This window comes from Eschscholzia californica, unplaced genomic scaffold (assembly GCF_041429995.1).
Source record: "Eschscholzia californica isolate CP2 unplaced genomic scaffold, dmEscCali1.0.p SCAF_2, whole genome shotgun sequence".
Lineage (NCBI taxonomy): Eukaryota > Viridiplantae > Streptophyta > Magnoliopsida > Ranunculales > Papaveraceae > Eschscholzia > Eschscholzia californica.
The window spans coordinates 56,999,081-57,026,238 of NW_028238309.1; the positions used below are offsets into that span (position 1 = coordinate 56,999,081).

General features: G+C 34.2%; 3 protein-coding genes across 11 annotated transcripts; 1 reads left to right on the forward strand and 2 right to left on the reverse strand.

Moving 5' to 3' along the window:
* The first annotated feature begins 304 nt into the window (after nucleotides 1–304).
* On the forward strand, nucleotides 305–4,043 carry LOC147559387 (putative serine/threonine-protein kinase At1g54610). 4 transcript variants are annotated; one of them, XR_015234577.1, is made up of 6 exons: nucleotides 305–840; nucleotides 1,052–1,339; nucleotides 1,424–1,730; nucleotides 2,428–2,511; nucleotides 3,122–3,216; nucleotides 3,828–4,043. XR_015234577.1 is itself a non-coding variant. In XM_086661287.1 (4 exons), exons 1-4 carry the CDS (start codon nucleotides 523–525, stop codon nucleotides 2,466–2,468), a joined length of 954 nt encoding a protein of 317 aa, XP_086517413.1. In that variant the 5' UTR covers nucleotides 353–522; the 3' UTR covers nucleotides 2,469–2,824. The 4 variants fall into 4 exon arrangements, 1 of the variants encoding a protein (XP_086517413.1); XR_015234576.1 differs by having other exon boundaries at nucleotides 353–840; nucleotides 1,424–1,780; nucleotides 2,396–2,511; XR_015234579.1 differs by having other exon boundaries at nucleotides 415–926.
* A 208-nt stretch (nucleotides 4,044–4,251) lies between these two features.
* On the reverse strand, nucleotides 4,252–9,621 carry LOC147559388 (E3 ubiquitin-protein ligase MIEL1-like). 3 transcript variants are annotated; one of them, XM_086661290.1, is made up of 14 exons: nucleotides 9,250–9,599; nucleotides 7,840–7,940; nucleotides 7,665–7,752; nucleotides 7,494–7,550; nucleotides 7,376–7,408; nucleotides 7,201–7,278; nucleotides 7,039–7,082; nucleotides 6,887–6,927; nucleotides 6,322–6,404; nucleotides 6,149–6,240; nucleotides 5,690–5,759; nucleotides 5,462–5,503; nucleotides 4,517–4,660; nucleotides 4,252–4,358 (listed from the first exon to the last, which is right to left on the reverse strand). In XM_086661290.1, exons 2-13 carry the CDS (start codon nucleotides 7,887–7,889, stop codon nucleotides 4,535–4,537), a joined length of 804 nt encoding a protein of 267 aa, XP_086517416.1. In that variant the 5' UTR covers nucleotides 7,890–7,940; nucleotides 9,250–9,599; the 3' UTR covers nucleotides 4,252–4,358; nucleotides 4,517–4,534. The 3 variants fall into 3 exon arrangements, with proteins under 3 accessions (XP_086517416.1, XP_086517414.1, XP_086517415.1); XM_086661288.1 differs by having other exon boundaries at nucleotides 4,252–4,660; nucleotides 9,250–9,621; XM_086661289.1 differs by lacking the exon at nucleotides 9,250–9,599 and having other exon boundaries at nucleotides 7,840–8,000.
* Nucleotides 9,622–10,183: 562 nt separating this feature from the next.
* LOC147559389 (alpha/beta-Hydrolases superfamily protein) lies at nucleotides 10,184–14,924 on the reverse strand. Of its 4 annotated transcripts, none has more exons than XM_086661298.1 (11): nucleotides 14,676–14,924; nucleotides 14,177–14,246; nucleotides 13,935–14,014; nucleotides 12,904–12,969; nucleotides 12,763–12,810; nucleotides 12,573–12,640; nucleotides 12,063–12,135; nucleotides 11,818–11,979; nucleotides 11,311–11,505; nucleotides 10,803–10,891; nucleotides 10,184–10,680 (listed from the first exon to the last, which is right to left on the reverse strand). In XM_086661298.1, exons 2-11 carry the CDS (start codon nucleotides 14,241–14,243, stop codon nucleotides 10,455–10,457), a joined length of 1,074 nt encoding a protein of 357 aa, XP_086517424.1. In that variant the 5' UTR covers nucleotides 14,244–14,246; nucleotides 14,676–14,924; the 3' UTR covers nucleotides 10,184–10,454. The 4 variants fall into 4 exon arrangements, with proteins under 4 accessions (XP_086517424.1, XP_086517426.1, XP_086517425.1 ...); XM_086661300.1 differs by having other exon boundaries at nucleotides 12,904–12,956; nucleotides 14,676–14,814; XM_086661299.1 differs by lacking the exon at nucleotides 14,676–14,924 and adding an exon at nucleotides 14,501–14,668.
* Between the last annotated feature and the right edge of the window lie 12,234 nt (nucleotides 14,925–27,158).

The following is a 27,158-nucleotide window of genomic DNA, read 5'->3' on the forward strand; positions in this document are numbered from 1 at the left end:
GTACAACATAAATATAAAAAATTTCGTGCCCATAGGGCACGGGCTATACCCTAGTATAGATATAAAAGGTAATAATAAATGGTTTGGTTTAGTTTTTTTGGTTACCCGTGTCAAACTAATCCATCCACCGAACCAAACCACTCGATTTTTACATTTTAGTATCCAAACCAATCCGGATAACCATTGGATCGGTGTCCAAATCTGTTTGGATTGCATTGGTTTGGTCGGTTCGGATACTAAAGGTACACCCTAGTTCCAGTGTTTGGTACTTTTTTTTTCTTGACAATAGACCAATAGTAGATCTGTCATCTGCCCATATAAATAACTTCATTTTAAGTGGAAGTGTATATTTGAAATATTGGAATTAATTGATGTAGCCGCCTAGTTTGAAATTTCCCAAAACGCGTTTCATCTGAAATTGACAAGTCACTCAACTTCTCTTCTTCTTCCTCTTTTTCTTTCCTTTGTTTCATAGAATTAAGCCTGAGACTGATTAATTGAAGACTACTCAAGGGAAGAAACATGACCAATATTATATTCAGATATTCCGATGACGACTCTGAGTCAACCGATGTATCTGAAACCCAATCTCCTTCTGCTATTATCTCTACCACCCAATTCCAAAGAATGGGTGTTATTAGTAGAATGAATTGTTTTGGTGTCTCTACTTCATCATCACCTTTGAACAACATCATCATCAATGGAGAAGTATCCAATCCTCCTCCAAACTATGTTGACAAACAATATGGTGAATGGCCTTCTTGGCTTTCTTCTGCTATTCCTGATGCAACCAAGGATTGGTACCCTCGTCGATCCCGTTCTTTTAAGAAGCTCGAAATGGTTCTCTTTATCTCTAAACTCTTTGGTTTGTCTGATTCGGTAGTGTTTGTGTTTTCTTCTAAGTCAGATCTGAAATCTGACTCGAGGTCTGGATTAAACCTAGTCATATTTAAGAGGGTGGGTCAGTGGGTCTTGGTCCGGAACTCTCCGGATAACTGATTCTGGTTGATTTTGACAAAACTTCTCTCTCTCTCTCTCTCTCTTTATCTAGGTTACTGAAGGATCTCACAGCATTGTCTACAAAGCTATAGATGCATCCACAGGAAGAACAATGGCTTTAAAGAAGGTCAGGTTTCAATGCTTCAGACCTGAAAGTGTGAAATCTATGGTCAGCGAGATTCAAATTTTACGCAGTTTGGATCATCCTAATGTTATTAAACTGGAAGGTTTAGTGTTTATACCAGATGATTCTTCTAATTTGTACCTAGTATTTGAATTTATGGAACATGATTTGGCTGATCTCTCTATAGTTCAGAAAATCAATCTTACAGAGCCTCAGGTAAAAAAAAAATATATATATCTTGTTTAAATTTTGTCTGAAATGATGAAACTGAATTCATCAAGTTATGAACATGGGTTTCAGGTAAAATGTTATATGAGTCAACTTTTATCAGGGCTTGATCATTGTCACAGTCGCGGAGTAGTCCACGGTAACATCAATGAGTCAAATCTTCTTATAGGTGAAGGAGGAATACTTAAGATTTGCGGGTTTGGATCAGCTTCATTTTCAGACTCTACCCTCAATCAATCTAAAACTATCAGTGTCAAAACTTTATGGTATATAGCTCCCGAGCTTTTCCCAGAGAGGAACCATTATGATTTGGGGATAGACCTCTGGAGCAGTGGTTGTGTCCTAGAAAATTTACTAGCTTTGACATCTTTCGCCCTACGTCTTCAAGATGTAATTCTTTTTTCCTTGCCTTTTTCCTCCTTATAAGTAGTATAATGTTTCTCATAACTTCAGTGACTTGTCTGGATGACTCGTTTGATTGGTACTCAAATGGATCCAAAATATACTAAATTAGTCATTCAGACGAATCGGACATCACATATCAGACAAAACACAAATATTCTGAAACCTTACTTGAGTGACTTCAAGCCAAGATTTCAAATCTAACTTGGAAAAAGAACAACACAAGACATTTGATATCCAAACTTGTGGTTCATCTCAAGACCCATCCACCTAAATAGTACTTACAAGTTTAATGGGCGCCCGAGATGACTTCCCCTCTACATATTCAGATCCGATCGAACTCTAGAGGCAGCTAAGGTGAAGTTTTTGTCCGTCTAAATTTAACTCGCCTGGACCCCTAAAATCAGCCACCCGGATGGGCCGGATAAAGAAAAAAATGGTACTTCAGTGAAAAAATCGGTACTTGGGTAAAATTTTCTAATAAAAAAGAGTTGCTTAATGCATGTGATCATTTTTCCTAGTGTCAATCAAATGAGCAGTGGTTGTGTCCTAGAAAACTTACTAGATTTGACATCTTTCCCCCTAGAACTTGAAGATGTAATTCTTTTTTCCTTGCCTTTTTCCTCCTTATGAGTAGTACAGTATAATTTCTCTAACTAAATTTTTCGCCCTAGGACTTCGAGGTGCCACTAGTTGGAACTCTTTTGGCAAGTAATCCAGTCGAACGTCAAACAGCTGAAGCTGCATTGAGGAGTAAGGTAATTTATCTTCTACTTCCAATAATCTACTGCTCATATTAACGAGATTTACGAAATAGAGAGAAAGAGAAAGAAATGTTTTGGAGATTGGGTTTCATTATGACCATAAATTATGATGTTTGTTTGTTTCTCATTACCTCAGTGACTTGTCTGAATGACTCCTTTGATACTCAAATGGATCCAGCATAAACTAAATTAGCCATTCAGACGTATCGAACATCACATATCAAACAAAAACAAATATTTTGAAACCCGACTTGAGTCAATTTAGACTTCAAGCCAAGATTTCAAATCTAACTTGGAAAAAGAAAAACACAGGACCTTTGATGTCAAACTTGTGGTTCATCTCAAGACCCATTCACCTAAGTAGCACTTAGAAGTTTAAAGGGCGCACGAGATGTCTTCCCCTCTACATATTTAGATCTGATTGAACTCTAAAGGCAGCGAAGGTGAAGTTTTTGTCAGTCTAAACTTAACTCGCCTGATCACCTAAAATCAGCCACCCGGATGGACCGGATAAAGAAAAAAACGGTACTTAAGTGGAAAAATCGGTACTTCGGTGAAATTTTCTAATAATAAAGAGTTGCTTAATGCTTTTTTTTTTTTGCAGTTCTTTACAGAGGTGCCTCATGCATGTAATCCTTCGAGTCTCCCAAAATGTTCTCCCAAGAATAAGATTAATGATTATATCATTAAACAATCAAGGTTTGTTCCTTAACCTGAATTCATCTTCTCCTATTGTAAGAAATATGTCCTTGATTCATTTTTCCTAGTGTCAATCAAATGAATGTGATCATTTCACATGATATTCATGCTCGAATGTAATTGATCTTTTATAGATGCTTCTTAGGCAGACGTCTACACACGCATCTAGCGTCTAGAACACAATTGTTACAATAGAAATATAAGTTGTTTTGCTAGTGACTCAGCCACCACCATTTTGTTTTTTTTTTTCGTTACATGACTGGTATGACTGAACTTTCAAGTAAGTGCTTTTTGTTTATTTGTGGTTGTGTCAGTATCTTGTTTCGCTAAAAAATCATTCTGGTGAGTGATTTCTCTGTACAACAACATTTTGACTCGTTTGCAATTACTTTACCATTGGTTAAAGTTTGTCCGTAAAACCTCTGTATTGGTAAGATTATATAATATTTTGTTAATTTGTTGTATAATAATGTCTGGCTTGCTAGGGTTATTGATTGCTTTTACCTTACGATCTTTTTTAACTTTTAAACTAGGAAACGGGGGTCAACCCTTGATAACTTTATCATATCTTAGTATTCAATTGCATGACAATTTTGTTGTTGGTTTTGTAGAGAATTTCGATACACCGCCTAAATCGAGAAGAGCACCTCCCTCGTGTATACCTCTTTTCTCCCTCATCCATTATTGATGTATTGAGAGCAAGATCGTCGAGTTAGAAGTCCCTTAACACATCTACGCCTTCCGTGGAAATAATGTTATGTAATTGTAGTAAGATGGTATTATTAGTTTAAAAGCCAAAGATAAACAATGTTATTTTTTTCCGAAAACACATCCATTTTGGGACAAACTTAATCTGGCTCTGAAATAATACTGTAATTTAAACCCGAATCAAATATTTGTCTACTTAAAAGTTTGTCTTGATTGAGAAAAACTTTTGCTACATCGAAAAGTTAAGTCATTTGAATCAGCTATCTGAATCTTCTCACACCACGTATATTTAAGAACAAATCATGTAAGAGAAACAAGAGGTTTTCATGGTTGTCGAGTTAATCCCTCATATTACAGTATATTTAATCATACACTCATTGAGTACACAAGTGAATCAAAAGAATGAACCACCATCTGGTTATAAATGCATTTTCCTGCTAAGAATGAAGCCAACTGCACTTTAGGTTGTGTTTATTTTTTTACTAGAGAGATGAATGCATGCATGAACTCGTGTTCCACATGAACGAAATTCAGATTCAGACTCAGATCCGTTAAGAAAACAAACACAACCTTAGCTATAAACCAGTTTTACCTGAAACTGGAATTCCAGTTATTGTGGAAGAACAGGCGGAGAAGTTGTCCGTGTATTGTAAGATTTGCAGTGACAGCATTTCTGCCCAATTATGTGAAAGAAAACTTCCGTAGTTTCATTGCAGTCATTACATAGGATCCAGACCTGCAACATTAATTCTTTTTTCTTTATCTCAGATGCAAAAAGGCATTAATGAATATAAGGAAAATGGAGGAATGAAAAACGGGATGGCTTTTGTTGTGTTTTATCAGTTCAGCAGATATAGAGGATCAACACAGAAATTGGGTCATTCAAAAGATGCTCAATCGATCAAAACAGTCTTATTAGCTTCTATGTAGTAGATCGAAATTGAATTTCTATACTGCCCCAAAATTTATGCACATAATCAAGTAATTTAATAAATTTAGCTCACTTATCCTACATTAATAAGTTCAATAGTAGGTTCAACTAAAACCAAGAATCTCAGTGTAAACTGCAGATGTCGTTGGGAGAATCTTGTATTGGTAGAGGAAGAGGTAGGTTGCAAATTCTTTAAGTAGGGAGCGTGACAAGCCTCGCCTCTGGGGCTAGCTTTTCGGGAGAGACAGTAAGAAAGGCCCAAAACCCCCAACACTAAGAGAGAGCTGGACATAACCCTCAATCTAGTGGAGAGATCCGGCAGAAAGAAGAGAGGAGAAATTGGAAACGGAAAAAGACTTAAAAAACAGACAGATGGAATCATAGAATTGTCAGAAAAAATCTAACAATGGACAGTCACGTATCATCAATAGAGTCATATAGACGAGAGTTTTGTTGTTACAATTTCTGAGAATGGGATGTCAGTTACAGATGCCAGAGTATCGGATAGTTATAGTACTCATACTGGGGACCAAGAGGTGGGTTTGGTGGAATTGGAAGCTATTTGGTAATTAAACCTTAAAAATACAAAGGGGGAAGTGAAGGCACCTTTTTATCCCGATAGTCTTCAGGCATCATAGTTGCTTCAATCTGATAAAGAAAAACTGTTTTGTTAGCATAGAGCGCAATTAAAATCTAATAGGATAATCCAACGGAAGAAAATAACACTAGATTTAAGTATTATAGGCAGGAATACAAGTTGATTATAGTTCACACATGAAGAGTGCATACATGTCAAGTTGTCAACTACTTAAGATAAGAGACAAACAGCCATACCTCCTCATCTATTCTTTGCCAGGCCATAGACATGTCAATCACTGATTTGGAGCAAATAGGGCAACAATATCTGCCAGAAGAAACAAACACACATTAGTTGTATTAAAAGGTACGCAAGAGTAAATTCTACATAGGGTTAATGAACGATTCAAATCGATTTTGCTACGATCCGACTTGGAATTTACGATTTGGATGTTAAATCTTACGATTTTAACAACACTGGTATTAGGGTCATAGACACACACCAGGCGATTGGTCCGGTCATGATTTTCTAAGTTCCGGTGTTTAGGTAACGGACTCGCATTGACCATTAAGTTTAGCGATTACTTAAAAGTGGAATTTGAGTCCATACCCAAACTCAATAAATTGAAAAATCATAAGCCCGATATGTCACCTAGTATGTCTACTTGACCTATATGTAAAATATCCCTTATATTTTTAAGAAAACAAGATGCTTACTGGGCATGCTTCCTCATCTCTTCAAAACAATCGCAATGTATTGTGTGGCCACACTTGAGAACTGTTGTATCTTTCATTGAATCAAAGAGATACTATGCCATAAAGAGAACAATGTAGTCACTCAGAAAAGTAATTATAATTTTTAAGTCAGTTGAAGTAGTTTAATGCACAACCTCATAACATATCGGGCAATGGTGTCGCATTGAGTTCTCCACACAAAGATGATTATCACGTAAACCAACCGCATAGCAAGAACCTGTTTTTATTGTCATACATTAAAATGAGCAAAAGAAACCTTCTACCTGAATACTACTTTGAGGTTATAAACGATATTCCACGATAAAGATATCTAGCATGTATAAGCTTAACTAAGCTCAAAACGAGTGGATAATGGAGAAAAGAAGGAAATTTCACCCAGCATACAGCATTGAAATGATAATGAAATACATGCACAGTTTCATGAAGTTTATGAGTCATAGTAATGTTTATCTTATTAGGTTGGGTAGTAACTGAAGTAAAGTGAAAATCACAATTCCCAACTTGGATAGTTCGTCAATTTGACTATACATCATTTGAGGACAGGAGAAGCCGGACCATAAAACACAAAAGTTTCAATGTGTCACTCTCTGTTGTTTTATTTACTCGGTTATTCTTTAATGAAGAAGGAAAAAGAGGCAGAGTTAGCTATTTTTTTATAGGTTCGAGAATATTTTGTCGAAATGAGTACATATTACATACCACACTTTTGGCAATGGAAGAAGTTCTCGCGACCCCCAACTCTGATACAGAATTACAAGCATTGGAGTATAAAGTAGTTCAGTTCAATATAAAGAATTGCAATTAATCAAAGCAAATAGAACTTTAAAGACTTCATTGGGAGTTCAACAAACCTGCAAATCCCACAATCATTGCAATGGAATTGTCCTTTCTCGGTCTGAATTGCAGCAAAATAGTAAAATCAGATAAAAAATAGGATGATACATCAAATTTCAAACTCCAATCAACGAATGATAAATGAACGCAAAATAACAAAACATGTACAAACATATTACATCGTCATCGTAGAATTTGCAAACATCACAAAAGTATTCTCCCATGTTAACTCCACAATTTGAACAGACATGAGCAACCTGCTCAAAGAAACCCACTTGTAAAAACTTGGGAAGACAAAGAAAGAGTAAAAAACAAGAGAAAGAACCTATTATCCAAAATACACCCAATAAGCACCTCTTGCTCTGTATCACAAACTGCACAAATAACCTGAAACAATGAATTAAAGCTCCATATTCAATCAACCCAGTTGAAATCTTAACAAAAAAAACAATAATAACATATTGAAACTCACTTGCTTAACATCATGCCTAACAATCTCATGACGATCTTGGGGTTTGATTAGGGTGCTCTAACAACACAAAAAAGTAACAATAATTAACAACAACCCATATTCAAGAAGAGATTATTTGTCTCTAATTAGTTGAAAGAAAACAAAAATAAAAGGGGGTTTCTGATTTTATACCGTGAACTCGTTATGACAGTGACGACAAGGGAAAATCTCATTACAACATGGAGCTCTGATTTTACATCTTCTCCTATAATGTTTGCATCTAAAAGATCCACCATTAAAACTAATCAATCAAAGAAACCCTCAAAAAGTAGAAGAGTAAAGAGCTAGATTGGAAAAAAAAACATACCCATATTCCATCTTTCCGAAATTCAGGCGTTCATCGGCAGATCCCTCCATTGATGAGTTATAAATTGAGTATAAGGTAGAAGAGGAAGCTAGCCGAAGATCCTGGGTTCGGACAAGATAGGTGGATTGTGAATATGAGAAAGAGGGGAATAACCTAATATAATATAAATATATATATATGTCAATATTTTATAGACTAAAGTCAAAAAAACAAGGGTTATTTTGCGAAAGGGACGTAGATAAGTACCGGATTTTGCGAAAGGGACATGACTATTTATTATTTTGGGAAGGGGTCGTGGACTAACATTGACCGTTAAATAAATGTTAAATTTAACATCACATTACATGAATAGTTAACATCATTCATCTTCTTATTTTTTTTCTTTCTTCCACCTTCGATTTTAATCGAAAATTGAAAGAGGTGTTGTCGCTTGAGTTTTACTAAGAGATTGTGCCGACAAGAGAAGAGCTTAGGATTTTTTTTTGGTTTTTTTTTTAATTTTTTTTTTTACGAATCCTCATCACACTTCTTAAATTCCTTTTACTTTCTAACTCTTTAAATTGAGTAGACTGAATAAAGTTTAGATTTATATTCATGTGCTTTTATATTTTTTTTTTCTCACTTGTTTATGTCGGAGTTGAAATTTTGCTTCTTTTTTTATATTTTACATAAATATATTTTGATTGTATCATTTATTAATCATATAGTAGATTATGAAATTCATTATTTAAATGTGTAATGCTAAAAAATCTAGAAAAATAATGTTTTTCAAGGTGGATGTCTTTTTTTCACCTTTGCGAATTTAGTGTCAAAATAGCATAAACTTCTTAAATGTAACAATATATTTTTTAAGTAATGGAATTAGATTAATGGTGTTAGAACTTAACCGGTCAACACTAGTCCACGACCCTTTTGCAAAAAAATAAAAGGTCATGCCCCTTTTGCAAAACCCGGTACTTATGTATGACCCTTTCGCAAAATACCCAAAAAAACAAAGCCCCCATAATTGTAGGGGTCAGAAGATTGGGTGAGTTTTAGAGAGAGAAACCTCCACGAAAGCAAAGTTTTTAAGACTCTTGAAACTTGCTCTATCTTTTTCTTTCTCCCTCTAGATGAAGATCTTGAGATGATTAGCTTTTGATACTAATCAGGAGCTTTGACGATTCTTCAAATTCGGTATTTTGCTTATTAATCAGAGAACGTAGTTCGATCAAAAGCTAATTACTCTCTTAGTTGACTTTCAGAGAAACAAGATAGTAATCTAGGGAGTAGTAGGTTACTTAAATTGATTGCCCTAATCTTTTGATAATCTGAACAAAATTAGATAATCCAAAACTATAGATCTGATAAGTGGAAACCTAGCTTTAACTATTATAACTTACAATTTGACATATTCAATATAAAGATTACCTGAAATTGAAGCAAGATTAGAAAATTCCAGATCAGATGAGGTCAGGCTGGCGAAGATATGATCTAGATTCTAGTTAGAGAGAGAGAAAAAAAAATTAACTGATTTTAGTTAGAGAGAGATGGAGGGAATTTTGTAATGGTTTGGATGACCAAATTTATTTGCTCCAATTTCCCTCTCCCGCCACCTGAAATGTTTTGTAGTGGATGGTGGCCTGGTGGGTGTGCCCATTTGGCCTTGAGGGCTGATTGTATGCCCGCCTGGCCGGAGTACTTGGTCGGCTCAGATCTAGTGAGCTTCTCTCACTAGATCTGAGCCGACCAAGTACTCCGGCCGGGATATTGGCGGGCATAGGATCATTTTTGTTTGCCCTTGGGATTGAGTAGTCGTTCAATTAGAGAAAACGGAGTTCAAATTTTACATTTCTAAGAGATGTATTCAGGTTGCCATTCTCAAGAGTCATCTCATTGTATTATCTAAAGTCACATTAAAAAAGGTCATGAGTAGGCGATGGATTTTGTTAGTTCGTTATTGCTCGGCTAATATTGTTTTGGATAAAAGAAACTATGTTGCAATCTTGGTTCAAAAACTATAATCAAAATGACAGATTTCAAGATCAATTCCTCTAGCCATAGGTCATAGCTTGCAAACTTGAATACCATAATATGATAAAGAGGAACTTCTACATTTCTCCTAGATGGAATGAAATTACCAAGATTTTCATAACTTAACTGACCCATTATCTATTTAGGCTCTCCTTATTGGTGGCATCTTTTGTTGCTAGGTTTTGTGTGCCTCAATTGACCTATCTTCAAGTATATGAATGAATCAGTTCTAGGTTATGACATGAGATTTGAATTGATTTCTGCATCCATGTTTTCTTCAGTTTCAGGGGCTCAGAGTCGGAGCTAAAAGACAACCAAAAAAGTAAGAAAATTTTCACACAATCAATTCTATTATTATTATTATTATTAGGGGTTCATATTGGAATAAACCCCAAAGATTAGATTATATTTACATAAAGGGTCATGAAATTACTATATTACATTCTCTAGCAACTAATTATATACACAGATTCCTTCAACAAAAAAAAAAAAAAAAAAAAAAAAATTATATACACAGATGACTTATGTCGAATTTCTTTAACCATCTTCAGAGCTCTCTCTTTTCACATCCTTCTTCGACACCAATTGATCATCAAAATAAGTTATGAAACAGAGGTACTATCAATATTCGTTGAAGTATTTAGTTCTATAAATGATTTAGTAGGATCTCTTGACAAAACAAAATTCCCACTTGGATCTTTTAAAGTGTATTTTTGTATATGCGGGTGCATCTGATCGAACACGAGTCTGCATGAACCCCATGTTTCAGCTTGTAGTTCAATACCAAAATACGATAAATGATCGAGGATGCTACTTCCAGTCACACCCCTGCTCAAAATCAGTATCAGAGAAAGAGCTATATTAGAGTTGGTATAGATTTTCTTTTCATATTCATCTGTCATTAGAAAGCTAACTGTTTAATGTGTGTATGAGAGATGAAACACGCTTACCTACTACATGTTGGATCTTCACCAGATTCGTCGCAGATCTTCTCGACGGGGCAAACTAGACTATCCAAAACAACATTATAAAGCCACACCTGCAATAAGAGAGAGAAAGAAGGAAATGGGTTCTTAGGGATTGATGACCGACAATAAAGAGAAATGGGCTTAAAGGAAATAAAATGCACAGCTTCAGAATCCCCAACGCCAAAATTAAATTCTTCCTTCATTATCTGCACAACTATTGCAGTCGAAAACATCTACTTGCGGTATAATCCCAAGCTCACCGAAAAAGACAATCTTCTAGAACAAATATCTAGTATACCAGCTAAACCATTTATAAAATGCTCTCTTCTTTTCATGGTCTGTATATGTGAGCGTAGCTGGATAACCTCAGACCTAAAATGTCTGCGACTTATTTATCAAAATACCAAATTACAGGGTATGATGTGTTTTTCATTGGCGATAACAGTTTCAACGGGTTTTGAGTATCAAACAAGTTAACATCATACTATACCTCTCTTGGAAAGTGGTGATATGTCTTTTGCGGAAATAAAGTATAGTACGGAGGCAGATGCGGAACAATATCATGATCATGTGTGACTCTGATTGTTCTTGGCACGTTTTTACTGAAGTAAGATGCAAACAATGCATTCCCAATACGAGGTTGTCCAAATGTCATGAGCTGAATTTCACAGGGTCCGTAATTGACCTGCAAATCAGTAGAATTGAATTCTCAAAACTTAATATTAATATAATGGGTTGAAATAAGATAAGGTGAAATTACTCGCATCTGAAGCATAAGAGACAGTGTAAGGTGTTCTTTGCTTCCAAATTAGCAACATTCAAAGTCCATGTTTGTCTTTCGGTGCAAGGGAGCATTCTAAATAAGCTTTCCTAGTTCACAACTTCGAATGGTCCACCATGTTCATTAATATTTGAAGAATCCAATAAATTACTACTTATTATGAGGAATATAACCACAATATTGAAGTTCATGTTCAAGTTAAGAAAATCTACTTACTGCAAGATCAAGTGCACAAAAGGAAGCCATTGCCCCACCCATAGAATGCCCTGTCACCATAATAGGTATATTTCCACATAACTTCCTGGCCCTTTTCACAGCATGAACAACACAATGTCGTATTGTCGTGTTATGATAAGCTGAATAAAATCCATGGTGCACCTAAAACCACAACAGAGAAACTTTTATAGTGATCACTATTACAACAGATTTTTCGCCAAGTACTAAATTCTCGTTTTACGCACCATTGCACCAGGCATGTCAGGGTAGTTTAGGTCAAGTTGCTTCCAGAATAAATCTTCTACCCAATTCTGTATACTGTAAAAATGCAGTTACACCATGAACAAGCTTGTGAGGGCAGATAAAACTGATAACTAGTTAACAATTTTGGCATAAGCCTTAGTGTACTTTAAAAGAATGCGAATATAACTCAGTATATTACTGAAATTACAACCAGGATACCGATTATCCAAAGCCAGATCAATAGCAATCATAGATAAAAAATGACAACCAGGGACTCTCATTTTTTATATCCGTGAAAGTAGCACTCATATCTAACAAATTTTTAAAGATCCATATTTTCACTGATTCTTCATCATTTGGAGGCTAAATACATATAAAGGTGCATATAAATCAGAACATGTTGTCATCTTCTTTCTCGTTTTTTATTTTTAGTTTTCAATGTCCAAAGCTAAATATGTTGGATTTCTCCCGTAAAAACAAAAAACTGAATATGTGATAAGAGACATCAATACCTGTGTTCCTGAGTGCCCCTAAATGCAATTACTATGGCATTAAGATCCTTTGCTATCCCGACAAATGCCTGCGTAAAAGGTGAGTCAAGCCTTCAGGAATGAAGAAAACAAGTACAATAACAACAGACAGAGTAACATGAAAATTGACAGGTGAAAGCTTGTTCTAAGGTATGAAGTTATTACACAACACCTGTAAGCAATGCTGAACATCAACAATGATCTCTAGCACTTCAAACCCCTGTTGATGTAAAGAAATAATTTCACTAAATCATCTCCAAAAACTTTATCACGTACCGGGCTCAACATAAAATACAGAGATACATATGCATACCTTGGTCATACCATCACACCTTTTGCACGTCCAAGAAAACAATGCTGTAAGATCTGACATATAAACCTAAAAGATGTACATCATGTCTCGATTAAAATAGCATGTCTCGATTAAAAATTTGGAGGTTAAGATTCTACTGTAAAGTATAAAACACGGATACACCTTTTCAACATTTTTGCTTTGCCGTGTCGCATATTGATACTTCTATGATTTATCCAATAATCGTATTGTATACTTGTTGAATACTCGAACAAACATCAAGGGTTGTATGGAGATTTTTGTTATGGGGTCGGGTCAAGTTGGCAGTGAGTATTAAATGCAACTGGAATGAAGATACCATTTCTTCCCTTGATTTTAGGAAGAAACCTCTTGCCAAGAATTAAGTGAAAGTAAGGTGCAGCGAGGTTATCAAGGATTTTTTACTTTCAAGCATTTTAATGTTCTCCAATTCCTCTGGGCAAGAGCCTATAAATAGGACAATCCTCACTCTCAAATCTATAGTGGATTAGCATGGTGCGGCTAAAAGTGGACGTAGGACTTGCTCCAAACCTCTATAAATCTTACGGGTCATTATTCTTTGCTTTCTTCGTGGTTATGTTGTATTTATTCACCATTGCATTCTAAGATCTTGATATTTCCACATTAGAGAAAACCTCTAAGTAGACTAATCACCTATTATGAGTGGCTTATTCTCTCAAGTCTCAACAACATTTTCCTTTCATCTTGTCAGTACTTGCACAAAATTGTGTTTCCTTCATAAAATTTTATTCTAACATAATGTCATTTATGTGTAATTTAACAATCCTTGATCCAAAATTCGAAAAATTATAAGTTAAAATAAAGAATCTTGTAATTAAGACAAATATGTACAGCCATGTCCCAGCTCGGGGACTTTAGGTTTTCATGTTCAACATGAATAATAATTGATATCCCTACAAGTATCCATGTCATATGGCAAATTTTCATTAAGAGGCTAATTTGACAAAGGTGACAAAACATTAAAACGTGGAATAAAAAAACTGAAGGCTCACCGCAGAAGCATACTCCACTAGTATCTTCGCAAGAGTGCTATTGTAGACAAGACTACTGTCAGCCTGCTCAATCGTTAGTTCTGTAATGTGGGAAACATAGATAGAAAACCCCAATGAATTTAGAACAAAGATTACAGCTTGAGTACTTCATAACTACAAGATTAGGTAACAACTACATTTTTTAGGTCATAAAATTTCATCACAATCCATAACTTTCTTAAAGTCATACAGAAATTAGTTACCTCTTGCGCCAGAAACTGTAAGTAAACTGATTAACACAATGACTTTTAACCACTTAAATCGTTCCATAACCTGTACAAAAATCAAACTATATGAACTTGATGCACTCCTAATCAGTAAGATCAAATCTTTTAAATTTCAACCTAAAATTAGTGAATCAAAACAAGTCAACTGAAACTAAATCTTGTGGTTTTCAAAATCCAGTAAGGTTTTTCAAGGTCCTTAACTGATTCATAACCCCCTAACCAAACAAACTACTAAAACTACTCAAAATCAGGAAAATAAAATTACATAGTTTTTTTTTTTTTGATGAGATAGAAAATTACATAGTTACGAATCGAACTAAATCAACCATCAAAACAAATGAATTAAACCAACATTTAAGTTCTATCTTCACAAACTTCATAAACAGAGATTAAAATATGATGGCGTAAATTAGTTCCAAACAAATTTGGAGTATAATAGAAGAAGTAAAACGAAAGTAAAGAAAGATCAACTCACAGAGATGAAGTTGGAAACTTTTTAATGCCGATGTTTTCGGATGAAATCTGGTTCGCTGGATTCTTTTATAACAATAGGAAAGGAAAGGAAATAGAGATTGGATCAGGTTAGGATAGACCAAATCCAACTAAACATTGACGATTTTGAACAAGAGGAAGGAGCGTGAAAGAAACAATTTGTCCTTGATTGTAGAGAGAGAAAGCGATGAGAGTGACACGGAGAGAGAGAGAGAGAGAGAGAGGGAAGGGTAGATGGAATTTTATGAGGAAGAACCAAATATTCCCTCTACATTTCAATGAAATGTCGATTTTACCCGTACGATGCTTGTTAAAATTTAGACTATTTTTTTTTGTGACAAATCAACTGTGATCTACAATAATCATTCCAAGAAGTCATTCATACAGTAATAATAAACCGACCAATTTATTATTATTTACACCTTTAATAACTTAAATTTACTAATCATCGGATTTCACTTTTTCTGAGAATTGAACCTGAGACTTTTAGGATTTTGAAGTTTATGTCAACACTAGGGGTGGGAATCGGGCGGGTATGGGCGCCCATGGGCACTTGAAGCATCGGGCTGGGCGGGTCGGGCACAAAACTTCAATGGCTATTAGGGTAAGCGTGTTAATCGGGCGGGCAATTTTGAACTTTGCCTTGTCCATTACCCGCCCAAGCCCATTAAGAAGCTCGGGTAATTCGGGTATGGGCGGGCGGGTAGCGGGTAATCTCATGACTTGAAAAAATTCACTTTTTCCTCTCCTTTTATAAAATCTCCTAACACCTTTCCTGATTCTAAAGAGACAATGTGAGATTAAAACTAGACATTATTTGTATTGTTCCTTTTAGGAATTTAATCTTACATTGAAAACTAATGAAGAATTCTCATGAGATATAATAAAACTTATCCCACTCTTTGTTCCCTCAAAGCCAAAGACTACTTCAGTATTCAACTAGGAATTCTCTTGGGCCACTGGAAATGCATTGGGTTCGTGCGATTGCCCTTAAACATATTGTTTACCATCTCAACTAAGCCTAGCAACATGGACGGTTGGGTTTCATCAACCAATAAAGTTGATGTAATTTGGTTGGTTATCATTGGGTGAGCTTAAGTGGGTGCGGGCATGAGCGGGTGCGCGGGTAGAGGTTTTAACCCATGCCCGCCCACCAAAATTTGGCGGGCTGGGCGGGTTATGCCCGAGATGGGCGCGGGCGTCCATGGTCCTCGTTGGGCTCGGGTGCCCGTGGGCGGGTTCGGGCTTATGGGCAAAATTCCCACCCCTAGTCAACACTATCAACACTTAGGTAACCAACCGGACTGATGTTATTCAGGGCAGCCCAAACCCTCTGATCAGTCAAAAGCCCACGTGACCAGGACCACGAAATACGTACGGTCAATAGTGGTCAATATTAAATTTAAATGTTCGGATGACGTTAGAACACGTCTGCCCGTGGATAAATGTGCCAACCCGTTTCCCCACACATAGTCCAACATAACATGTTTATGATTACCAAGCCACACTTGTTAGGCCTACCTTACTTCTGTGATAACTAATGACAATATCATGATAGTATTACAAAAGTTAGAACTGAACTTCTTTATATGGCCCATTTTTCTAAATTTATACAACAATAGTGTTAGCTTTGTAAATCACCTCATTATGTTTAGTTGATTTGGCATGAATGACTTAATAGAGAAAAGAAAAGTAACCTAAGATGTTGGAGTAAATTGAATATTTTACATAAAACAGACGGTAGTTATGTGAGGAGAGAATAGATTGATGTTAACAGTAAAAAAAATTTATATGGTTTTTTGTCTTCTTTCATAGGGATGAAGAGGATAATCCTTTTTCGAACTCAAGATTTCCACATTTTAAAGTTTTAACAGCTAAAAAATCAGTTGTAACATCAAAATTGGCGATCGATTCGGATACCCCTAGGACAAGTTGTAGTTGTGTAATCCATCGTGAATGTATAGAGAGAAAGGGTTTACTACTTTTTGAGATAGGAAGAGCTTGTGATCTTGAGAGCGAAAAAGCTTGCGGTTTTGAGAGAGAAAAAACTTGTGATTTTGAGAGAGAAAATGATATTAGAGGAGATGGTTTTAAAAGACGATTTACAGAGTAGGTTTTGCTCTTTGCAGCACAAAAAGTTTCAATATTTTTACTTTATCTTTGAATAAAATTATGTTATTTACAGATAATGTAAGGACTAAAATAAAATTCTCGTAAATATCAAGCTGAAATAAATAATAAACCAAATATAGCAAAAAAAAAATTTGTTATTTACAGATAATGTAAGGACTCATATAACAATATTCTAAGTGAGTAAATATTCCGGTCGGCCATCTTTAACCTAATTCTTTTTTTATTCCGGTCGGCGACCTTTCGCCGGAGAATAAAGGTGAGGTGGAGAGGAGGTGGTGTGATGGAGGAGATATAGGGTGAAGTGGAGGAGAAAGAAAGAGGTGATGTGGCTTTTATGCTTTTAACTTTTTTTGAAAAATATTTCTATTTTGGCCCCTGAGGATAATTCTGGAAAAAATTTAGCCCTTGGGAGCTAAATCGATCTGTCGGACAGTTATGGGAGCCAAAACGGTGGGTCACAAATTGGGGGCCAAGACGGAATCAACCCATTTATTCTACAAAAAAATACAACCTCTTTGTGACCCTTTTCACAACTAATCTTCACTTTCATCTTCTTCATCGCTTGATTCTCCCTCTGCAGTCATTTTTTCTTTTAATGTGGACATTGAATATGACCAGAAAATGAGTACAACCTTTCAAGCTTGTCATGAAATATTCTCTTCAATCTTGGACCTATTGGTGTGTCGGTGTCCTCCTCTAAAATCTGTGTTACAACTTCCTCTTCCTAAATTTGTGTTGCGACTTCCTTCCTAAAGTTGGTGTTATGACTTCCTCCACTAAAGTTGGTGGTATTACTTCCTCTAAAGTTTGTATTGCAGCTTCCTCCTGAAGTCGTTGTTGATTTTCAACTATCTGCTTGAGATTGGATTGTGTTGCCCTCTATATTTCACCTCGTACTACTTTGTGTTTTGTTGTGTGATTATTAATACGAGTTCGGAATTTCGTCCCCTCTGCATAAATTAATAAAGTGAAAAAAATATGAATCACAAAGCAATGGATATAAACTATGAATACAAATAAAATTTTCGCTGGATAAAAATTTAAAGTTTCCGGTCGAAAAAATAAAATAAAAAAGATAAACACAATATGACAACAGAAAAGAAGAATTTTTCAGCAGAATCGACCGAAGAATCTAATTTTCTTCCATTTATAGCAACTGAAAATTTTCATCTTCTTCAAAATCGTACCATGAAACCTAATACTTAGTAAAAGAAGCTATGAAACCCTAGCTAAAACTAGTAAAATCCTACTTAAAGAGAAACCTACTTATATGAATATCAATGATCCAAGATTTTTAGATTGAAAGCAAAAATCATATTGTAATGAGACCTATTATAATACCCACGTAACAAAATCACTCCATAGTTTCAATAAGTTCAGAAAAAATCTTTAATATTTAAAGAGAAACTAACCATAAATAAAAATCATAAATCTTGGCTTTTTTTTTAGGGTGATCACTGTTCGGCTCGATTCGGTTTTTAGGCCGAACTGATCACTGTTCGGTTCGATTCGACCGAAAAATCGATTAACCCAAACCGACTTGGTTTGGCTTCAGGTTGGGTTTCTAAAAGCCGCCCAAACCGAACCGACCGAACCCTATGAATTTTACAACAATAAAATATTATCCAGGGGTGGAGATTAAAAAACACTAAACTTTAAGACTAGTTTAATAAAAGATTATAAGTATTAACTATTAAACTAGAAAGGAAAAGAAAACCCTAAAGTGTTCAAGAGTCCACTGTCCTCCCACCTTCCCGCCTATTGTTGTTGTTGTCTTCATCACATTCATCAAGCAGGAACAATTAAACAGGTATGGTAATTGCCTATTTTTTTTTGTGAAGATACTATCATATAAGCATTGATCAAAAGTACGCCGATTTCTTAAGTTTTGTTTTGGGTATATGCAATGGAATGATTTTAATTTTCTCTAAATTGTGCTCGGTTAAACCGATCAACCGAACCGAACTTTGTCGGCCGGCCGAATGATCGGCTCGACTTCGGCCGATGATTTAGTCAAACCGCGACTTAATCATTCGGCTTCGGCTCGAGTCAAATCGAAAACAACCGACCGCTGCTCACCCCTAATTTTTTTGAAAACTTCAACAAAAAACATAGAGAGTAAAAAAAACAAAGTTTTACATTTGCTTTTGAGATTTTTCATTGTGGATGGAGATTTTTTCGTACAAGCATTGATTAAAAGTACGGCGAGTTCCTAAGTTTTGTTTTGGGTATATGCAATGGAATGATTTTAATTTTCTTTAAATTGTGCTCGGTTAAACCGATCAACCGAACCCAACCGAGCCGAACCAAACCGAACCGAACCTTGTCGGCCGACCGAATGATCGGCTCGACTTCGGCCGATGATTTAGTCAAACCGTCACTTAATGATTCGACTTCGGCTCGAGCCAAAACCGAAAAAAACCGACCGCTGCTCACCCCTAATTTTTTTGAAACCTTCAACAAAAAACATAGAGAGTAAAAAGAACAAAGTTTTACATTTACTTCTGAGATTTTTCATTGTGGATGGAGAAATTTTTAGATAAGTTTTTTTGTGTGGGAAGAACATCTTTTGATTAAGAAATTTTAGATGGGTTTCTAAAAGGACCAATTTCTGAAATAGTTCCCTATTTCTAAATATTTAATAAATTTTACAGTAAGTACAACATATCCTCTAAATATCAAAAAGTGTATCTCTAACCATCATACTCTATAAGCTGCTTTCCCTTTGCAAATACCAATGCCCAGCAACTCATTGTCTTATTCTTCTTCCCTTTACCATAATTATGTTTCCGCCGCGTCCTACGGACGCTATAGATCCCTCTTAGCTACGCCGGTAAACAACATTTTATCTGAAGAAGAATGAAGATAAAGATAACGATTTAAAAGAATTTATGAGAAAGAAGAAGAAAAAAGAAGATATAGATAAGGGAGAATGGAAAGTTACGGAAGGTAGAGAAAAAATGGAGACGATAAGAGAGAAACCGTGAGATGTTGAGACATATTTTTAGGAGATTTTTAACTGATTTAATTGTTGACACTAATACCCCTCTATTTTGAGAGGATTTACACGAAAATGATTTTATATCATCCATTCGATGTAATCTCTATCAAGTTCCCAACAAAAATGGACGGTCAGACTTATCCAAAATAACCGACTGACCTGTTTTTATATAGAATTTTTTAGCGTATAGACCCAAAAACAACCCTTAATAACAGTTTAGTCCTCCCTAATCTCATAAAGGGTTTAAAAACCAAAATATTAATCTTAATGGATATCTAGTCCATTTGTATACATCTAAAAAGAAAACACAAATTCCTAGAATACATAATAAATCTTAATACCTAAACTAACCCTCCTTAAATATAAAAACACATTTACCCTCAAATTCCCCAAATATCTCTTTCCTTTTTTATCTCCCACCTTTCTCTCTCCAATCACGTTTCTAAACAAAGTAACCGTGATCTTCATTATCTTCAGTAACCGAAACCTGCTTATTCTCTCTCTCTCTAAATCAGAATCGTTTGATAATCATCCATTAATCTCAGAAATCTTGTTTCTTCTTCATTAGAGCAGCTGAAATCATCTTCATCGTTTATCAGGTAAAACACATTATAGAAGTCATTTTTCGTTCCATTGATAAGATTTTATATTGTGTTTCAGGTTATTGTAACAGATTATCTCTCTCTTAAGTTAATCATATATGATTTTGAGTAAAAGTATCAAAGATTTGTTTACTATTTCATTAATTTAATGTTTGATGTTTATTTTCTCTCTCTTAAATTTTCATTATTGTTTTTTATCTTGATGTTTAATAGATATTTACTGATTAGTTCAAATCGAGTATGTTATTTTTTCAATCAATCATCATATCATATTTCTTTAGAAGTAGTTTAAGCTTAATGATTTTCACATTCTTTTTCTTCAGATCTCATTTTTCTATCCGTACAGATATATGAACCAGGCGTTTTTCTGTACGGTTCTTCATAACAGAATTTACATTACCTGTAATTTACAGTAAATTCCCATAATTTATAGTAAATTACGCAAACATCTTCCGTACGATGTTTTTATAACAGAAAACACAATATATGTATTCTTTAACAAATTATCCATACTTTATCAAGAATATCCAAAACATTATATTAATGTTCATAAATTATGGGTAATTTATTGACAATTACGCGTAATGTTAATGATGGGTCTAGAAAGTTTCCTAAATAGGTCACCACCCGCAAGTATACGGGCGTCAAGTAATAGTTCCGGCAAGACCGGTTCGTTCCTCAGAGACTAAGTCAATCTATTCTGACTCCTATAACTAATTTGGATTTACTTCGGTGTAAAATGTTGTGGTGGGAAAAATAATAAATAATTCAAAATGACGGGAAAATAAAGTGTAAAGAGAAGTTTTATATGGAGAAAATCTAAGGTTTCGGAATCCACCTAAATATGCGTAAATTATTGCCTAATTAGTGACAACTCGATCTTCTATAACTTAAGGAGAGACAAACCTATCATCCTCGGAAAATACAACTTTCTTAGAACAAAATATAATGCTTTGATTTCAAAAATAAATATTCAAGTGATAATCTAACTATTAACTATCAAATCCTAAGCATGAGACATTAAAGACACTTAGTCTAAACATGAATCATCAAAATATAAGTATAGGTAATGAAAGAAATATCATGAATTTAAATGAGAGAAATCAATTTTTCATTTAAAGGTAATTGGAAGATCTTTGGTATGAGTTGAAAAAGTCAGACATTTACGCGATACTAAGGTTTCATCCTAACCCTAGATCGGGAAAGTTAGTTACTCATCACTTAAGAGATCATAATCATGGTGGGATAAAATAAAAATTAATAAAATAAGAGAGGGAGAAAGAATCAGCAAAGAAACAATATTTTTTCTCGCAATTTTCCCTCTGCGCAGCCAAACAGACCCTTAGGGAAGTGTATTTTCCTTCTGGTTTTGCTGAATTCTGCCAAACGCGCCCCAGAAACTATTTAGCTTTCCCCAAAGCGCTGGCCAAAGAAAATGAAGGTGAAACCCTATGTCACTCATTTATATACACAAAGGTGTTTAAGAAATTATGAGAAAAGGGTTGACCACATCTACCACGGAACAAATATTTTTAATGGAACTATCGTTTGATCAAATAATTTTGGCCAAAATTGTCATCTTCTTGTTTTTTTTTTTGAAATATCACATTCTTGTTATTTAACACCAAATCGAGTAACTGTTTTTTACACAGAAATATTTTTTCCCAGACAGCCACTGGACTCGATTCCAAATCCTAAAGGTTGCAATTGAACATCTAGACTCACAATTAACCCTCAAAATAGCCTCACAATTTTTTCTTATGTCAAAAGTTTCGAGAGACATGTGTACCTCTCCATAAGTCCAACAACGTCCATCTAGAAAAGATAGGATAATTGCACATCGATTTTAATCCTCTTTAGCATGTCTTGGATTCTTGTTTCAGGTTTGATTGTTCTACATGCAAATAGAGTTCAATCGCACACAACATTGCCAAATCTTTTCTTCATCCTTAAGTTCTCTTGTATTACCAATTCAGTCCCTCTTCTGTTTGGAGTTGTTTATTGGTCCTTTTAACTTCATCTTATGTAATCCCCTAGCCATTTGGCAAACCAATGAAGTTTTATTTTCAAAAAAAAAAAAAAAAAGAGAGTTCAATCTCAAAGCCGTATCATAATCTAAAAATCTCAAATGCATATAGGTTCACCTAGAAAATAAATTTAATTTTAAAATTACCTTTACTTGGATTTTAAACACGAGTACATTATATTTTATAAATTTTAAATGTGGAACTCATGATTTGAATGACCAAAATATAATAAGGTCAAATTAATCAGAAATAATAAAAAAACACTTTCTTCTTCACTCAGTTCTCCATTTTTAACTTCAGCTTCTCAGTTCTCTCAATGTCCCCTTTGGTTTTTCCTCTTGCACTCTATTTCCTTCATAATTAGCTACAAATCTCTGGCGACTTTTTATCAAGTAAAATTGGAAATAGTATATTTTGATGAATCTTTTTGTGACTTTTTTTCTGAAGAGGATTGATATGTTATATCTCAGTATAATCATATTTTTTCACCAAATTTTAGAAATAGAAAGAACTTTAACTAATGTGCCTAGTTTTTGTTACTATGTTTTTCTCGTCTAGGGGCGATTCGAATGTCTGTAGAAATTGGAGAAATTTGATGAAGAAAACAACACAAATATATAGTTCGCTAGGGAAAACATACGGTTTTCACTTTTTATCACCATATTTTCCTCAATTGGGGAGGAAATTTGTTGAAGAAAATAATATATATATATATATATATATATTTGGTTCTCTAGGGAAACGTATTAGTTTTATCTTTTTCTTTTGCCATTTTTCATTTTTTCCAGTAACCTTGGGGAAAATTTTGTAAAACGAATACTAAAATTTAACCGAAATATTTGTCCAAAATTCCTTACATCTTGAGAGAGATCTTCATCTATGATATTACTTTTTGATGGAGCTGACGGTTGTTGGTTCGATTGAAAAATATATTCTTTCTCTATTAAAACGACATCAGAAATATCTTAAGACATAATAAATTTAAGTTTCCAATAGAAGAAGAAAGTGTGAATAATTAAATTAGTTTATGTGTATTAATAGTTGTTGTGTAACTTGATAGTGGAAAAGAAAAGAGAGGAATTGTTATCGAAATATTTAGGATTTAAGGAAGAAGATGACAAAAGGAAAAATTGGAACATTAAATTTTTTAAATTATGTAATTGTTTTTTCTAATCCCTCTACATCTCTTTCTGTTTAATTTCAAATCCTAAAATATAGTTCACAATACCAATTTGGTACAGGGAACCAAAGTACAAAAAATTGATTTTGTACCGTAGCTCCCCAACAACAATATTCAACTCCCCTTACCAAACGCCATGAATTTTACGATGAAGAACCAAATATTTCTTCAGTGTTTCAATGAAATGTCGATTTTACCCTTACGATGTTTGTTAAATTTCAGAATGGTGCTATTTGGACCGAGGCAAGCCCCTCTGACCAGTCAAATGCACCCACTTGACCACGATCAAGAAACGTGTACGGTCAACTATAGTCAATGGTCTGGTTGAGAGGGTCAAATGATGTTGTTAAAGAGTCAAATATGGTCATATTTAAAGGCATCAGAAATTTGGGTCTACAATCAACCGGCTTCTGTAGGGCTTTAACTTTTGGAATTAACACAATCTATATAATAAAACAGAAGGGAAAACGCTGACTGGGACAAACACCCTTTCTTAATAAAAGATATTGTCTAGAAGTCTTTCTCAAAATTTAAAATATAGTCTTTCGTAGAGATAAAGTTACCTATTTAAAAAATAATAACCGTATCTTTCTTAGAAATAAAATAACTAATTTAAGAAAAAAAGAAAAAAATAAATTTCAAGAGTTAAAAAAAGAAATTAAAATCTCTATCTCTCATTAAAATAATAACTAATTTAAGAAAAAGGAAACAAAAAAAATAATACAAAAAATGAGGGTATCCAGAATATCTATATAATAAAACAGAAGGGAAAACGCTGACTGGGACAAACACCCCTTCTTAATAAAAGATATTGTCTAGAAGTCCTTCTCAAAATTTAAAATATAGTCCTTCGTAGAGATAAAGTTACCTATTTAAAAAATAATAACCGTATCTTTCTTAAAAATAAAATGTCCAATTTAAGAAAAAAATAAATAAAATAATTTTCAAGAGTTAAAAAAAAAATTAAAATCTCGCTCTCTCAATAAAATAATAATTAATTTAAGAAAAAGGAAACAAAAAAAATACAAAATATGAGGGTATCTAAAATGTAACAATAAAATTTCGTTACATTTGATTGGTACAACTGTCCGTGACCTAGGGCACGGGATATACCCTAGTCTATTATATAAAACAGAAGGAAAAACGATGACTGGGACAAACATCCTTTTTTAATTATGCATATTGTCTAGAAGCCCTTCTCAAAATTTAAAATATAGTCCTTCGTAGAAATAAAGTTACCTATTTAAAAAACAAAAATCCTTTCCTTCTTAGAAATAAAATAACTAATTAAAGAAAAAAAAGAAACAAAATAAATTTCAAGGGTTAAAAAAGAAATTAAAATCTCTCTCTCTCTCTCTCTAAATAAAATAATAACTAATTTAAGAGAAAAGAAACAAAAAATAATACCAAAAAATAATAACTAACAAAAATCTCTCTCTCTCTCTCTCTCTCTCAGTAAAATATAAAATAAATCTATTATATAAAACAGAAGGGAAAACGATGACTGGGACAAACATCCTTATTTAATTATGCATATTGTCTAGAAGCCCTTCTCAAAATTTAAAATATAGTCCTTCGTAGAAATAAAGTTACTTATTTAAAAAACAACAATCCTTTCCTTCTTAGAAATAAAATAACTAATTTAAGAAAAAAAGAAACAAAATAAATTTTAAGGGTTAAAGAAAGAAACTAAAATCTCTCTCTCTCAATAAAATAATAACTAATTTAAGAGAATAGAAACAAAAAAATAATAACTAACAAAGATCTCGCTCTCAGTAAAATATAAAATAAATTTTGTAACTTTTGATTGATATAAGTGTCCGTGCCCTAGGGCACGGGATATACCCTAGTCTATTATATAAAACAGAAGGGAAAACGATGACTGGGACAAACATCCTTTTTTAATAAAGGATATTGTCTAGAAGCCCTTCTCAAAATTTAAAATATAGTCCTTGTAGAAATAAAGTTACCTATTTAAAAAACAATAATCGTTCCATTCTTAGAAATAAAATAACTAATTTAACAAATAAAGAAACAAAATAAATTTCAAGGGTTGAAAAAATAAATTGAAATATTTCCCTTTCAATGGAATAATAACTAATTTAAGAGAAAAGAAACAAAAAAATAATAATTAATAAAAATTTCTCTTTCTCAATAAAATATAACAATAAATTTCGTAACATTTGATTGATACAAGTGTCCGTGCCCTAGGGCACGGGATATACCCTAGTATGTGAATAATTCAGGTTACCTAGCAAGCGGCCAGACTAAAATATGTACCTGATCCGACTCGTCACTTCGTTACCCATTAGCGTCCAAAACTTTTTATAGAATAATGTCGAAAACCCATTTGGCCCTGGAGTTTTGCACGATTTCATTTCCTTTATCGTTCTTAGAGGAGAAACATTGATGTCAATATTTCCTAATGCCGTGAGGGGTCTTGAAGTTAATTCTAAAGCTTCAAACTTTTCATCTTCTTACCTGAAAATGTGAGAATGAAGGCCAACCCTCACTAACATTTGGACAAGTTTAAATTCTTTTCTTGACCTATCAAACTGGATGATTTCATATATAATGACAATGAAGAGTGCTTTGTGGAACTCTGAATAAGGTGAGACGAGATAGAAAACTAAAATATTTTTGTTTATATTTCTAATGAGATTTTTGTTTTTCTCTATACGTTCTTACATGATTTTTTTTTCCCTTCGCTCATCAAAATTTATTGAAATTAATGTAAATGAGACTAATATGTACCATCGGATCATGAAGACATCAACAACATGTACTGTTAGATGACGAAGACTTAACATGATATTACTTATATATCTTTCAAATATATTATTTTCTATTGTATTTATGAAAGATATATTGTAATATTGAGAGGATATCTTAACTAGTCTTCTTACCTAATAGAGTGACTGTGAGAGTCTGTATATATTTCGGTTGTAATCAACAATTGTCATGAAATAAGTATTATGTATTTTCTCTAATTCTATTAATTAAAGCTACAAATCTGAAAGAGAAAATTGGGGGAAACAATTTCTTCTCTACTACTAGAACAAGTGAGACATTTATATTGGCTTTAAAATTTTTAAGACTAACCTAACTCAAAAGTAGATAAGGGTGCTTCTAAAGGCACCAAGCCAAAAGGCTGTTAGCATCCATCTCTATTAGCACCAGGCTCAACTGTTCATTTCTCTGTTAGCACCGTTCAACTATGTAGGCACCAGTCAAAGCCAACTTAACCCTAACACCTCCATCCGTTTATCACAAAATCAAACAAAATCTATTCGGACGGACTGAACCAGTCCGAGCCTTAAGAGGACCAAACGGATCAGCTGATCCGGGACCTAGGAGGGCCAAACGGATCAGCTGATCCGGGACCTAGGAGGACCAAACGGATCAGCTGATCCGGGACTTAGGAGGACCAAACGGATCAGCTGATCCGGGACCTAAGAGGGCCAAACGGATCAGCTGATCCGGGCCTTGAAAAACATCCCAATCTTCACTCTCTTTCTCGTGA